The sequence below is a fragment of the Podarcis gaigeae genome, assembly GCF_964106915.1.
Source record: "Podarcis gaigeae genome assembly, chromosome: 2".
In the NCBI taxonomy this organism is placed as follows: domain Eukaryota; kingdom Metazoa; phylum Chordata; class Lepidosauria; order Squamata; family Lacertidae; genus Podarcis; species Podarcis gaigeae.
The window spans coordinates 111,154,628-111,170,420 of record NC_139679.1 but is presented as its reverse complement, the minus strand read 5'-3'; the positions used below and the strand labels follow the sequence as shown (position 1 = coordinate 111,170,420).

Genomic DNA, 15,793 nt, shown 5'->3' with positions numbered 1-15,793 from the left:
TATAAAACTTCCCGGGGCAGGACCCCAGTATGGGCCCCCCCAATATTTTTTATAAGTCGGCGCCCCTGTATATGCCTTATGCCTTATAGCATATATACCTTATGCCTTATGCATATCCTGTATGCCTAATCCCTTATGCCTTACGGTTTATGTGCCTTATGCTTTAGGGCATATACTGTAGGCCTAATTCCGTATGCCTTGTGGCATATATGCCTAATGCCTTATACCTTATTGCATATATGCCTAATCCCTTATTCCATATGGCATATATGCCTATTGCCTTATGGCATATATGTTTTATGCCTTATGGCCAGTGCCGTATTTATGTATAAACTAAACAGGCTATAGCTTAGGGCCCCACTCTCTTGGGGGCCCCAAAAATTCAAAGGGGAAAAAACCCTGAATGTACATTTCCACAATATAAGATAGAAACAAGTAAAATAAAACCTACAAACAGCAACAGTGTTTTGTGTTGTGTTGGGCCTATTAGCTCCATAAATTACCATATAGCATATATTCAACACAAAAAACAGTGACAATTTGTTGTTGACAAAGGACAGCAGGACATATAAAGGGCCCCATTACCTTCAGTAGCTTAGGGCCTCATCAAACCTCAATCCGGCCCTGAATGAGGGAGAATCTACCACCTTTTCGAGGGAGTCCCTCCCACTGTCAAATAGTTCTAACTTTCAGAAAGTTCTTCCTAATGTTTCATCAGAATCTACCACTCCAAAGCAGGAGAAGGCAAGTTTGCTCCCTTGCGACAGCCCTTAAAACATTTGAAGATGGCTATCCTTTCTCCTCTCGCTCTCCTCTTTTCCAGGCTAACCATGCCCTGATCCTTCCACCGTTCCTCACAAGGCTTGGTTTCCAGACTCTTGACCATCTTGGTCGCCCTCCTCTGCACGTGTTCCAGCTTGCAAACACCCTTCTTAAATTGTGGCACCCAGAACTGGACACAATACTCCAGGTGTGGTCTGCCCAAGGCATAATAGAGCAATACTGTTTGGGAGCTATCAGAGTGTCGCCCGATAGGAAGGGAGAGTGCTCTTCTGCTTGGACCCTGCTTGCAAGTTTCCCACAGGCGTCTGGTTGGCCCCTTTGAGAACAGGAAGCTGGACTAGTTGGCTTGACCTGACAGGCTGTTCTTACATGAATAGTCACCACCACCATAATTTCACTTCTCCTTTATACAGCTGCCAGCATTCTTTGAGTCAATTGGGGAGTGTGTGTGGTTTGTGGGGGTTCTTATGTGGCTGCCCTGACAAGCCCCTGCATGTCAATGTATCACCACATCACTGCACACCAGGTGGAAACTCTCACCAAAATCCCCAGAGACAAGAGGAAAGGACCCAGCAGATTGATTTTGTGTAATACGTGATAAAAGCAGTTTTCTATAAATAATACCCATGTGGTGTTTAGTTTAAACAAGTACAGTAGTTTGTTCTAGGGTAGGAGTGTCTAAATTCTAGCCTGGATTTAGCTGAAAGAAGGCCAATTGTTAAAAGTAAATAAATGGTGATAACAATGAAATAATGGTTTTTTATGATGTTATTTTAATGATGTGTTTGCTGCCCGCTGCTCCCTTGGGAGGAAGGGCACAATGTCAATTGAATGAATAAGAAACAGGAGGATATTAAAGGGGCTAATTTAACAGCACTGTGCAGTTAGCCCTGATACAGAAACCTTACATGAAAGCCAAGATTATTGGGAGGAAATAAACATGTAGATAGATATGACTGCAAAAAACCAGATAAGAGCTGAATTGCCTCTATACATTCTTCAGACAACATAAACAAAGTCCCTAGGACAGCGGTTCTCAAAGGGCATGCCATGCCATGGGAAGTTTTGCAGGAAGAATCAAGGACAATCAAAGAAACATTTAAACATTTCAATGTAACATAGTATAGTATAGCTCTCATAGTACAGAATACAGTGGTACCTCGGGTTAAGTACTTAATTCGTTCCAGAGGTCCGTTCTTAACCTGAAACTGTTCTTAACCTGAAGCACCACTTTAGCTAATGGGGCCTCCTGCTGCTGCCGCGCTGCCGGAGCACAATTTCTGTTCTCATCCTAAAGCAAAGCAGGACAACAAGGACAAATTTTTGCTGGGCATCCAGCCCAGTGAACTATTATGGAGTAGTTAAAAGGTTGCTTGTTATTTTGTGACATTTTGGATTGTATCCTGTTGCTTTTTTTCTTTATTTGAATATATCTGGGTGACATCTGACTGGCCACTGCAAAAACAGGGTGTTAGTAGACTTGCTTGGCCTCCAACAGGTTCCTCTCAAGTTCATATTTTTGTCTGCTGCAGAAGATGGCTCATTTCCTGAGCACTTGCAGACATTAAGAGGGTTTGTGCTGTGTGTGGTTTCTGCAGGCAAGTGAAGGCCTCTTTAGGCAGGTTTTGAACACAACAAAAAGTGGTCATTAACTGGTGAGAAGGGGAACGCTCCTCACAACAGGAGCAAAGCCCAGCGGTCCATCCATGACATGAAATAAAAATCTGCATGGCTGGAAAAATGAAGGTGGTTCTTTCTTGCCTGGATGGAAGATGGAGAGATGAGTGGGTGTGTAGAAACCAATGAATTTTTTTTTGGGGGGGGGTCATTTGAATGGAGCCTACTGAACAAAGGTAGGAGTCACATCCCTAGTTTTGCCTCTGACTCACCTGCCCTGGCATACAGATCCAAGAATGCTCTCCATGAAGGGACCACACACACCCCAGCTGAAAATGGATTCCTGCTCCCTGTTTAATGACACCTAGGGGTGGCGCTGTGGGTTAAACCACAGAGCCTAGGACTTGCCGATCAGAAGGTTGGCGGTTCGAATCCCAGTGACGGGGTGAGCTCCCATTGCTCGTTCCCTGCTCCTGCCAACCTAGCAGTTTGAAAGCACATCAAAGTGCAAGTAGATCAATAGGTACCACTCCGGCAGGAAGGTAAACGTGTTTCCGTGCGCTGCTCTGGTTCGCCAGAAGCGGCTTAGTCATGCTGGCCACATGGCCTGGAAGCTGTATGCTGGCTCCCTCTGCCAATAAAGCGAGATGAGCGCCGCAACCCCAGAGTCGGCCACGACCGGACCTAATGGTCAGGGGTCCCTTTACCTTTAGGGGTGCCTCTGTTACTATAAAGCACCAAAGCTGCAGCAAGCAAAGGCTCTAGCAGCTCAGGCAGCTGCTTGTGGCTGCAAAGCCAAACAGGATGTTTGTGACTGTTGCCATGGGAACAAAGTGGCAGTCCATTTTGTACTGAGCACCGGATGTTAGCTCAGTGTGTGTGTCAGATGACCCGTACTGGAAGTACATGGGTGGAGTTTATTCTTACTGCTGTGGAGTGCAGACATGTTTCTCTGTACTGATATAAGAGACAGAAATAAAAGATGTAAATAGTTTTCTGTCTGCTTCTTTCCCCTCCCTGGGGGACACCAAAGGGGAGAGAGAAGAACGGTGTGTTCCTCTCACACTTCTGGGAAGAATCGCCGAGACCTAGCTGCTTATCAGCAGAGTGGAGCAGCGGGGAGGTCGCCAAGGAATATCTGCCGGTGCCTACGCTGTGGCACATTCCTCTGACCCAGGCAGAATTCCAACAGCCTCCAGGCTCTCAGTATTTTGCATGCCTGGAAATTTAGGTTTGCACAATCAATGGATTGAAGGGTTATATTAGGAAGACAAGTCTACTTTTAAAAAGGAACAACAGCTTTTTTTTATGACATGAGAGAAATGAGCAAAGGAAGATTTTTTTATGCCCTCCAAGCAAACCAGGGATGAATGAAGGATGAAGCCTCATTGATGTTTAACCTCCTCACAAACAAATTGGAACAAATGCACAATAAAGACAGGATATAATCTAACCTCCACTTAAGTTTTGTGCAAGCAAATCAGGATGAATCTTCATCATCATCATCATTTATTATTTATACCCCGCCATCTGGCTGGGTTTCCCCAGCCACTCTGGGTGTTTTCCAACATAATATTAAAATACAATAACCTGTTAAACATTAAAAGCTTCCCTGAACAGGGCTGCCTTCAGATGTCTTCTAAAAGTCTTCTAAGTTCTTCATCATCATCATCATGCTGCCTTACCATAGTTAAAACAATGCTCAAGTCGGCTTACAACATGACAAGATTTACATAATTACCAACATAACCAAAGTCATAAACAATAAATAAAATGCATCAAAAGGTACACAACCAAATGGAAAAGAACTCCCACATAAATCATAAAATCTAAAACTAAAAATACAACTTTAATATCAATAATAATTTGAAATGACATAGATAAAAAATAAAAACAATATTAAAAAAGGAGCCCTCTCTGTCGAGCAGCAGCAGTCTTTTAGGGAGCCTGTCAAGCCCCACCCCAATCTTCAACAAATAGTTTTGTGCAGGTAATCAAGAGAGAGGCCATCTCCAACCAATGGAGGTTCAGCCTAACCTGACCCCTAAACTGACTCCCCCGCCCACCAACCAATTTCATCAAGAAGTTTCTTCTAACCCATAGGTAGGCAAACTAAGACCCAGGGGCCGGAACTGGCCCAGTTGCCTTCTAAATTTGTCCCACGGATGGTCTGGGAATCAGCATGTTTTTACATGAGTAGAATGTGTCCTTTTATTTAAAATGCATCTCTGGGTTATTTGTGGGGCATAGAAATTCATTCTTTCCCCCCAAAAAAATATAGTCCGGCCCCCAACAAGGTCTGAGGGTCAGTGGACTGGCCCCCTGCTGAAAAAGTTTGCTGACCCCTGTTCTAAAAATATCCCCTGCTGTATCAGAATCCCATTTGATCAAAGGCGGTTAACCTTTTTGGTTAAATATTTCGGGCAGCAGGTGTGTGTGTTTGAATTATCACACGAGGGAAGACCTTTTGTGAAGGGAGATCCAGGCTGAATAGCATAACTGTAAAGAAAGCAGCCACCACCACCACAACAACACACGCACAGCTTTTCAAAATCACGACCATTTCATTAGATTTAGCTTAACTTTTGAATGAAAGTTAGCTCCCTCCACAACTCCAATGTAGTTTTGCAGAAGTCTGTTAATTAACTTCAGAAGTGCAACTGCGCCTTAGTTTAATAATCTTTCTCCTTTGGCTGAGAAATTGATCTTTTGGTAGGTATCATTCATTTGGCAGAAAAAACCTATATAAGGGATTTGTATAATATATGTACAGTGGTACCTCGGGTTAAGAACTTAATTCGTTCTGGAGGTCTGTTCTTAACCTGAAACTGTTATTAACCTGAAGCACCACTTTAGCTAATGGGGCCTCCTGCTGCCGCTGCGCCGCCAGAGCACAATTTCTGTTCTCATCCTAAAGCAAAGTTCTTAACCTGAAGCACTATTTCTGGGTTAGCGGAGTCTGTAACTTGATGCGTATGTAACCTGAAGCGTACGTAACCCAAGGTACCACTGTATATTTCTAATGTTAAAAATGACCCCCCCCCCTTAAGATTGTTTCTTAGAGGGCAGGGGGAAATTCCAGGAAACTTTTTAAAAAATGCACCCATGAAAGTTCATTTTCTCTGTCTGCCTCCCATCTTCCAGACTCTTCTTGAAGAGCAAATCAGCATGTGATCTTGGAGCATGGATGGCCACAGAGAAGAGAGAATTATGTATGTTTATTTAATGCAGAGGCCTGTGCTGTTCTTGTTTGGTTTTGTGGTTTTTACACACAGGGAGCCAGAGGGATTTTCCTCTCTTTTTCCTAGTGACTGAGGAATGTTGTGCAATATTTTGGAACAGGACAAGGGGTTGTTTATAGATTTGGGGAAGGGAATTTGCAAAAGCTTTGCTGTTCACTCCTTGTTTCAGTGTGTGGCTTTAGTCACTCTGTTCCAGGGCACCTCCAGGAAATAGGCCTTACCTCTGAGTAGGAGGAGGCAATGTGTGAGCCAAGCTCCCTCACAGCCACATCAATCGTCGCCCCACAACTGACTGCACAGAAGTGCTTTTACCATCACCAAGCATGGTTTGAACACAGCAAAGAAGGCATGGGGAGGGCTGAATGGGAGCACTTTTTCTGTATGTGCGACTACTGCAAACTTTAATGAGAGAGAGCTGAACCAGGGGTAGGCAACCCAAGGCCCATGGGCCACAAGCAGCCCCCGGAGGTCATTTAACCGAGTCGCCCCCGAACCAAGCTGCCTGCTTGGCGAGTTCCCACACGCTGCACTAAACAGGTGCAGGGACTCACTTCTGTGTCACCAAAAATCTCATCTGTGCCGAAACCGAAAATCTTGCGCATGCACACTCATGCGCACACGCGATCCAGCCCAAGGAGGGATCTCCGTTGGAGTGAACCAGCCCAGGCGAGGTAAACCTTGCCGACCCCTGGCTGAAACAAACACCACCGTTGGATAAGTCCTAACCATATCTACTCATAAGTAGGTCCAGAGTCCACCCAAAGGGAACTCGGCTCCTAGGCTAGGAGTTGGTTCCTATGCTCCTTAAAGGTAAAGGGACCCCTGACCATTTAGGTCCAGTTGTGGCCGATTCTGGGGTTGCGGTTAGAGCCAGTGTGCTATAGTAGTTAAGAGTGGTCGCGTCTCTGCTCCTCCACCTGCAGCTGCTGGGTGACCTTGGGCCAGTCACACTTCTTTGAAGTCTCTCAGCCCCACTCACCTCACAGAGTGTTTGTTGTGGGGGAAGAAGGGAAAGGAGAATGTTAGCCGCTTGGAGACTCCTGAAGGGGAGTGAAAGGCGGGATATCAAATCTAAACTCTTCTTCTTCTTCTTCTTCTTCTTCTTCTTCTTCTTCTTCTTCTTCTTCTTCTTCTTCTTCTCGCTTTATTGGCCAAGGGAGCCGGCGTACAGCTTCCAGGTCAAGTGGCCAGCATGACTAAACCACTTCTGGCGAACCAGAGCAGTGCACGGAAACACCGTTTACCTTCCCGCCGGAGCCATACCTATTTATCTACTTGCACTTTGATGTGCTTTCGAACTGCTATGTTGGTAGGAGCATGGACCGAGCAACAGAAGCTCACCCCGTCGCAGGGATTCGAACTGCCGACCTTCTGATCGGCATGTCCTAGGCTCTAGTCCAACCCCCTGCAATGCAGGAATCTCAGCTAAAGCGTCCGTGGCAGGTGGCCATCCAAGCTTTGCCTAAAAACCTCCCAAGGAAGGAGAGTCCACAGCCTCTACTGTCTTCCACTTTCTCCTACTGTCAGAAAGTTCTTTCTGATATTTCATCACAGGAGCGCAAAAGGCCAAGTAACATTTTCAGCAAAGACTTCAGGCTGTTTTGTTAGGGTGGCTGCCAAGTCCAGAAAAACCACAGAAAGGAAAAATGCGTGGGCCTGGGTTTCCCCGATCACATCAGTCCACCCGGTTACGCTAACTCGTCTCCGTATGGGATGAGTTGAAGGCGGGGACAGGACGGGGGGGGTTTCTACCCCCACCCTCGGTCACTCTCTTTCCTCGCTGCAAAGCGGCTGTTGGGTGGGGAACAGAAGGAAGGCTGCGATCCAACCAAGTAAGTCAGGGTCTTTTCCCATAACCGAACATAGTGACGGGACAGGCGAGTCTGAATCTCCACGTGCTTTCGCGGTCTGGAGTGGGGGCCGGGGAAAAGCAAAAAGCCCGTGGCTGTTTGCGACGAGGCTTGTCCCAGAGGAAAGCCCGGCTGCAGCAGCTCTGCGCGCCCGCTGTTGCTGGGATAACGAGAAGTCCCATGCTGCCGAGGCGATGGGACTTCTGAGTAGTCCTGCGGAACGCTAGTCCACTGGGTCTACTCTGGAGTAGGACTGGCATAGCAGCCAACTGCTGGGGGGGGTGCAGCTGACCCCCAAAGCAAGTAAATAAAAATACTTAAGTAACTAGACAATTGCCCTGCAGATAACTCGGTTCTTTCCCCCCCCCCGCCCCCAGCACAAAGCCTGCCCTCTCCATGGGTCGAGGCCCCTTACTCCCCCCCCCCCATAAAATATTTGAGGGGGCTGGATTCCCCCCAAAATCGATGAGCATTGCCATTCAAATGGTGTGTGTGTGTTGTGATCATTTTTGTGGGCCACCTCCCATATTTTATCCAAGTCAGCATCCTTACCTCGGACTCTGCATCTAGCTCAGTCTTGTTCAAACCGGCTGGCAGCAGTCCTTCAGAGTTTCAGAGGTGGGGGTGGGGGGCATTCCCAGCCCTACTTTTGTTGCTGGAGGTCGCATCTGGGTCCTTGTGCGTGCAAAGCAGGTGCTCCGCTGCAGAGCGAAGGCCCTGCCCAGTTCAGTTGTTCAGGAAGGTCTCCCTTTCCAAATTCAGGAAGAGCGGTTGATTCAAATGTTAAGGGCAATTGTCAGCGGACTTTGGGCAAAGAGAACCGAGGATCCCCGCGGGTTCTGGGCTCCCCAACTCCTTTCCACGTCTTTCTTTCTCTCTTGATTTGTGTGTGCAGGAGTGCAAACTATAATAATAATAATAATAATAATAATAATAATAATAATAATAATTTATACCCCGCCCATCTGGCTGGGTTTCCCCAGCCACTCTGGTTGGCTTCCAACAGAATATTAAAATACAGTAACCTATTAAACATTAAAAGCTTCCCTAAACATGGCTGCCTTCAGATGTCTTCTAAAAGTCTGGTAGTTGTTGTTCTCTTTGACATCTGGTGGGAGGGCGTTCCACAGGGTGGGTGCCACTACGAGAAGATCCTCTGCCTGCTTCCCTGTAACTTGGCTTCTCGCAAGAGGGAACCGCCAGAAGGCCCTCAGCGCTGGACCTCAGTGTCCGGGCAGAATGATGGGAGTGGTGACGCTCCTTCAGGTATACTGGACCGAGGCCATTTAGGGCTTTAAAGGTCAGCACCAACACTTTCAATTGTGCTTGGAAAGGTACTGGGAACCAGTGTAAGTCTTTCAAGACCGGTGTTATATGGTCTCGGCGTACACTCCCAGTCACCAGTCTACCTGCCACATTCTGGATTAGTTGTAGTTTCCGGGTCATCTTCAAAGGTAGCCCCACATAGAGCACATTGCAGTAGTCCAAGCGAGCAATGACTAGAGCATGCACCACTCTGGTGAGACAGTCTGCGGGCAGGTAGGGTCTCAGCCTGCGTACCAGATGGAGCTGATAAACAGCTGCCCTGGACACAGAATTGACCTGCGCCTCCATGGACAGCTGCGAGTCCAAAATGACTTCCAGGCTGCGCACCTGGTCCTTCAGGGGCACAGTTACCCCATTCAGGACCAGGGAATCCTTTGCACCCACCCACCTCCTGCCCCCCCAAAACAGTACTTTTGTCTTGTCAGGATTCAACCTCAATCTGTTAGACGCCATCCATCCTCCAACCGCCTCCAGACACTCACACAAGACCTTCACTGCCTTCACTGGTTCTGATTTGAAAGAAAATAAAATATTGGGGAGGGGGTAAGCCGCTCCACATAATAAATCACATGATTGGGTACACACACACTATTTGAATGGCAATGCCAATCAACTTGGGGGGTGGGGTGCGGCCCTATAAAATATTCCATGGGGGTGGGGCACAAACACCCCTCTGCCCCTAGGAGTTTGCTCCTGTGTGTGCGTGTAGATTCCAGATCATCTGTTTTTACATCTGTCATTCATTCATTTCCCCCCTGTGAACTAAAGGCAGAGTGGAAATAGCGCTTCCCGCGGCATTATGCTCCTTAAGGATATGGTGTCCCTTCCATGTGACACCTAACGCCATCCACTCACGTCTGCCTGCGGTCGTTTCTTCTGTCTAAAGAAAAAAAGAGTTTTGAAGTTTCCGGGTTTCTGCACACACGGGCGCTTGCACCCAGGCGTACACTCCGCGCCGCCTCCCTCCCTTTCCTTTCCTTTCCTACCCGAGGCAAAGCGCCATCGAGCCGAGTAGCGGCAAAGGCAGCCCTCTTCTAACAGGTCGGTAGGTGATGAGCCTGTGCGCGGGGCCGGGGCGAGTCTCTTTTCTCTTAACTTGAAGATCTCCTCTAGCTGCTAATTGCTTCAACTATTTTCTTCCTTTCTGAACTTTTATCCGGGATGGGAGGTGGGGAGAAGTCTTGTTCAAAACGATGGGGATTCCCGAGCAAACATTCGAGCAGGGTGTCCTTTAAGAGGAATGGCATTTAAGAAGAGAAGTTTAAAAAAAAAAAAGTTTCGTGCATTTGATGCCAATTGGTTTATGTTTATTTTTTTATTAGCTGTCATCCAGAGGAACCTACACCCTCTGTAACGCATACATGTTTGGGGCTTAACTGAACATGCTGCTATAATCTTCTGCCTTAAACACATCGTCACTGTATTTTGCTTTGTATCTGGTGATCAGTAGCCATTGTTTGTGTTGTTTCGTGTTATCCTTAATGAAAACGATACTGTTTTTAGAATTGCATAATATTATTTCAGAGATTTGCACTTTCTGCTGAAACTTGCAATTTCTCACAATAGAGTAATGAGCAGCCTCTATTTGTAATGAAAGTTAGGTGGGGAATTCCAAACTCCACTTACCTGCTCAATTCCTTGAGTGGCCTTGGGCCAGTCGCTGTCTCTCAGTTTCAGCCCCGCCAACCTCAGAGTCAGTTGCCAAAGTTCAGTAGGTAAGGGAAGTTGCGCTGAACTCCATGGAATAACTTAGAGTGGGAAAGCAATAGATGAACATCTGGACAATTTGTGAGGTTCTGTTGCTGTGAAGGTTTTATTATTGGTTTTTTATTATTCATTGCAGTTTTGAAAGGGGGGAAAAAAGCTACCTTAACCAAGAGTTAGGAGCAACAGGGGCAACCTCACAAGTGATGGCCATCTGTCATGGAAGCTTTTTAGCTGAGATTCCTGCATTGCAGGGGCTTGGACTAGATGACCCTTGGGTCCCGTCCAACTCTAAGATTCTTTGATTCTGCTCTTGGTTAACTGAGGAAGCCAGTTAACCATGTGGGCTTTCTGTGCCTCAGCTGTTTGTGACAAGCAGATCTTCAACAGGTTCAGCTTCCTCACCTGTTGATTGGCTGTCTTCCTAACCCAAGGAAATGATGGACCAGTTGTAAAAAAGAAGACAAGCCTATTATTCTGCCTGCTTTAAATATGCTGCTAGGTGCACCATTCCCCAAAGGAGCTGCTGCCCATTCCTTCTTGCAAATGGTTAATCATGATGTCTCTGTGTTATTTGAAAGTACAGTGGTACCTCGGGTTACAGACACTTCAGGTTACAGACTCTACTAACCCAGAAATAGTACCTTGGGTTAAGAACTTTGCTTCAGGATGAGAACAGAAATCGCTCGGCAGTGGAACGGCGGCAGCAGGAGGCCCCATTAGCTAAAGTGGTGCTTCAGGTTAAGAACAGTTTCAGGTTAAGAATGGACCTCCGGAACAAATTAAGTTCTTAACCTGGGGTACCACTGCACTTGTCACTGAGGTAGCTTGAAGGATCGCAGCACAGCAAGATGTCTTATGTCAGACCGTTGGCCCAATTAGCTTTGTATCATCTACACTGGCTCTCAGATTTGTCATCGCACAACCCCTGTGAGGGTGTTTGGCTGAGAATGAGAGACTGGTCAGATTTACATTGTGGGTTCGTTGCTGAGTGGGGATTTGAGTCTGACACTCTGAACACACCAGTATCTGGTGGGTTCTGCTGGCTTGTCCCCCCAGCCCTGGCCTCACCATTTCTCTGCTTTTCCCCAACACCACACAGGTAGGCTGGGTCATAGGCCAACACTCTGACCACTATGCAACAATCCGGTTTTACAAAGTATACCAGGAAGATCTGGAGCGTTTTGTATTGACTGTCTTTTGGCTGACCAATTTCCTGAAATTACTGCAAAGGTAGCTTGTTTTTGAGCTGCACCAGTTGCTTGTCGGCATAGGACCCTGTCTTAGTTTTAAAATTACTGTAATTTATTTTTTTTACCATTTAAATATAATTATTCTATATTTCTCATTTTAAAAAGAAAATATTTTACATTGTTTTTAACTCTACATTTAATAGCATGCTTAAGATATTATATTGTGTTTTATGTGCTCTGGTTTTTTCCTATCTTCTCTACTGGTTATTGACTGAAATAGATAGATTAGATAGATAGATAGATAGATAGATAGATAGATAGAGAGATAGAGAGATAGAGAGATAGATAGATAGACATTTATAAAGAAACATTTTTCAATTCTTTAATTTTGCAAGATTAAAACAGTTAACCAATTAATGATGAAAGACAGAAAGCAAAACCCACACTGACCCATCTCAAATCACTGCTGGTAACATGTCAATGGTGGATTTGCTGAATAAATACTCTGTGTCTGAACTGCTAGAATAGCAGCCTCTCAAGTAGCAGGGCATTGGCCCACTTGGCAGGCCATAAGAGCCTAAGAAGATGAGCCCCGCTGGACCAGATCAGTGACCCATGTAATAATAATAATAATAATAAATTTTATTTATATCCCGCCCTCCCCAGCCGAAGCCGGGCTCAGGGCGGCTAACAACACTAAAACAGTGCAACATTATAAAAATTAATTAAAATCAAAATTGATGGCAACCATAAACTAAAGTTTTGTAAAGATTGCCAAAGGAGGGAGTCAGGCTGCGCCCTGACCAAAGGCCAGGTGGAACAGCTCTGTCTTGCAGGCCCTGCAGAAAGATGTCAAGTCCTGCAGGGCCCTTGTCTCTTGTGACAGAACGTTCCACCATGTTGGAGCCGCAGCCGAAAAAGCCCTGGCTCTGGTTGAGGCCAGCCTAACCTCAAGATGTTTTTATTTGAAGACCGTAAGTTCCTCTGTGGGGCATACCAGGAGAGGCAGTCCCGTAGGTACGAGGGCCCTAGGCCGTATAGGGCTTTGAATGTTAAAACCAGCACCTTAAACCTGATCCTGTACTCCACCGGGAGCCAGTGCAGCTGGTATAGCACCGGATGAATGTGATCTCTAAGCGAAGACCCCGTAAGGAGTCTTGCTGCGGCATTCTGCACCGCTGGAGTTTCTGGGTCAGTCTCAAGGGCAGCTCCACGTAGAGTGAGTTACAATAATCCAGTCTGGAGGTGACCGTCGCATGGATCACAGTGGCTAGGTCAGGGCGAGAGAGGTAAGGAGCCAACTGCTTAGCTTGGCGGAGATGAAAAAATGCCGCCTTTGTTATAGCTGTAATCTGCGCCTCCATGGAGAGGGAGGTGTCGAAGATTACACCCAAACTCTTAACGGACGGTGCTGGCACTAATTGCACCCCCGCAAGAGATGGGAGTTGCCCCCTCAGTCCCATGTCGTCCCGTCCCAGCCAGAGGACCTCTGTCTTCGAAGGATTTAACTTCAACCGGCTCCCACGTAACCATCCAGCCACAGCCACATCTGGTTTAGCATCCTCTTATCCCAGCAAGCAGCCAGATGTTTGTGGGAAGCCCACATGTACTATGGGAATGCAACACCCCAACTCCCCACTGGTGCTCCCCAGCAACTCATCTTCCTCAGCAATGAGCTACCAGTTGGCCATCAATGAGGTTAAGGTGAAATCAGAATCGTGGGATACCTGATATTGGATCCAATATCTGGAAAGTGTGTGTATGTGTGTGTGTGTGTTGGTGGCCTCAGTTCACAAGCCACTTCCTTTCTGTTGGCTTCATGTTGTTACTATTTCAGGTGACCTAAGACCAGAAGCTTTGTGCGCAACCAGAATTGCCCCTGGAGTGCAATTTTTCTCAGAAATGTCTGTGTGTGAAAGAGCTCGCATGACAGTCCAAGATGATCCCGACCAGGTGGAGTCTCCCTTTGTCTCCAATGGACCCACGGCAGAAAGGCAAAGAGCAGGTAACTGTGGCCTCCCTATTTGGCAGTAAGGCATTTGGAGCGGAGATGAGGAACTGGTGGCCTTCCAGATGTTGTCCTTCCAGCCCATTGGCCATGCTGGCTGGGGATGCTGGCAGTGGCAGTCTAGCAACATCTAAAGGGGCACAGATTCTCCCTCCCTGGTTTGGAGCAACCAGCAGCTGCCTGTGCGAAAAGATTCTGCTCTAGGAAATAACAGCTGGATTTAGGAGCACAGTGGTACTTATTTTTCTGAGATCAGTCCTAACCCTGGGGAGCTGCAGCCAGTAGACCATTCTCAGCTGGGTGGGCCAAGGGTTTGACTCATTATAAGGCAGATTCCCAAGTTCTGCTGCCATTGGAGGCAGCTGGAAATTCGGGAGTGTAGCAATCTGCCTTCTACAAGCATTGGTCCATTACAGTGGTACCTCAGGTCGCATACACTTCAGGTTACAGACACTTCAGGTTACAGACTCTGCTAACCCAGAAATAGTACCTCGGGTTAAGAACTTTGCTTCAGGATGAGAACAGAAATTGTGCTCTGGCGGCGCAGCGGCAGCAGGAGGCCCCATTAGCTAAAGTGGTGCTTCAGGTTAAGAACAGTTTCAGGTTAAGAATGGACCTCTGGAACGAATTAAGTACTTAACCTGAGGTACCACTGTAGTTCAGTGTTGCTATACTTCAGATGCAAAGAAAGCCATTATAGCAGAAATTCTGGTCATACTCTTGCATGTAAGCATTAGGCCAATTAGGCTCAATTTACACTTAGCTACAGTATTTGGGCCTGTAACAGAAACCATCAAAATGCAACACAATCATAAACCACACACTATTCATTGGATTAAGGTGGTGAGAGAGCGGATTGAGTTGCCATCTGATCCCTCAATGGCAAAAAATAACTGGCATCTTACAGTGAGCAAATTGCAAACTTTCCAACAAGTATAAACCTCCATGCTCCAGCTAATCACTAAACTTTTCCAGGTCAAGGAACAGGGGTATCTTAAGCATATGCGGCGCTGGGGTGCAAGGATCCGCCTGGCACCCCTAGGTTGCCCACAGTTGACAACCTTTTTTTAGGGAGCGAACCCCCAAAGTTGTCCACCTTTTTTTTAAAGGAAATGGTTGTTTACCTTTAGAACGATTGTGGGACACAGGGACTCACAGTGCCAACCAATGGAGGTGCCAGCACCCCACACACATGGGCATACGAAGGTGGGCGCAGGTTCCATGCTGGGGGGGGGGGGACAAAATGTTGGGCGGCACAGTTGCCTCACTGTCAACCTGCTGCCTCCCCCCCCCCCCCGGATGCATGGTGGCTAACTGCTGATTTCTGAACTTTGAATTTTATTGTTATTCATGTTTTTATACTCTATTTTACACTGCTTTTAACATTAAGTGTTTTAAATTTGTTGTTAGCTGCCCTGAGCACCGTTTTTGAACCGGGAAGGGCGGCGTATAAATAAATTAATAATAATAATAATAATAATAATAATAATAATAATAATTGAGATGGAAAAAATTTAGTGAGTAGCTGGAGCATGGAGGTGAATGTCTCTACAGTAAAAATGTGTTAATACTTGTGGGAAAGCTTGCATTTTGCTCACCATAAGATGTCAGCTATTGCTCCTGGTAAGTTTCCCCTTACGTTTCCGTCTTAAAATAATAATACAACACTCTTCATTAAAAGTAACAGGAAATGTTGTATTTGACTGCTTCCGTGATGTTACATTCCACCATCAGCAGCCTCTGCACCCTGCCGCCCCCCCCCCCGCCCCCGGGCATGTGACCACCTGTCTGTCAGCATCAGAGACTGGATGAGCATGGAGGGCTCCCTCAGTGTGCTCACACACTGCCTGTGTAGAACATGAAGCAAAAATGATTCCCCCCACACCCTTGTAGATGCACTTGATTTCTTTTTAAAGGGGCCAGCCCTAGCAATTGGACTATGCCCTAAGCAGCTAAATGTCTTGGGCTGACACAGTGAGCCTGACTCTGGTGGCTGGGTGTCCTACTTGGCAGAGTACAGTCCTCTACTTCGTAATGGCTGCTGTTCATTTGGGAGGGTTGGGTTAAAGA

The 15,793-nt window shown here is 46.6% G+C and overlaps 1 protein-coding gene across 2 annotated transcripts in view; it reads left to right on the top strand.

The window, feature by feature from the left end:
* The window catches only part of LOC310837973 (C-type lectin domain family 2 member D-like), a 99,520-nt gene that overhangs the window by 75,357 nt on the left and 8,370 nt on the right, over window positions 1-15,793 (top strand). Inside the window, exons 1-2 of one of the 2 annotated variants that reach the window (XM_083725252.1) lie at window positions 7,191-7,474; window positions 13,553-13,720. In XM_083725252.1, the coding sequence (XP_083581378.1) occupies window positions 13,618-13,720 (103 nt within the window). In that variant the 5' untranslated portion in view covers window positions 7,191-7,474; window positions 13,553-13,617. Of the gene's footprint in view, window positions 1-7,190; window positions 7,475-13,552; window positions 13,721-15,793 lie in introns of those variants that run through there. The other variant, XM_083725251.1, reaches the window with a different exon arrangement.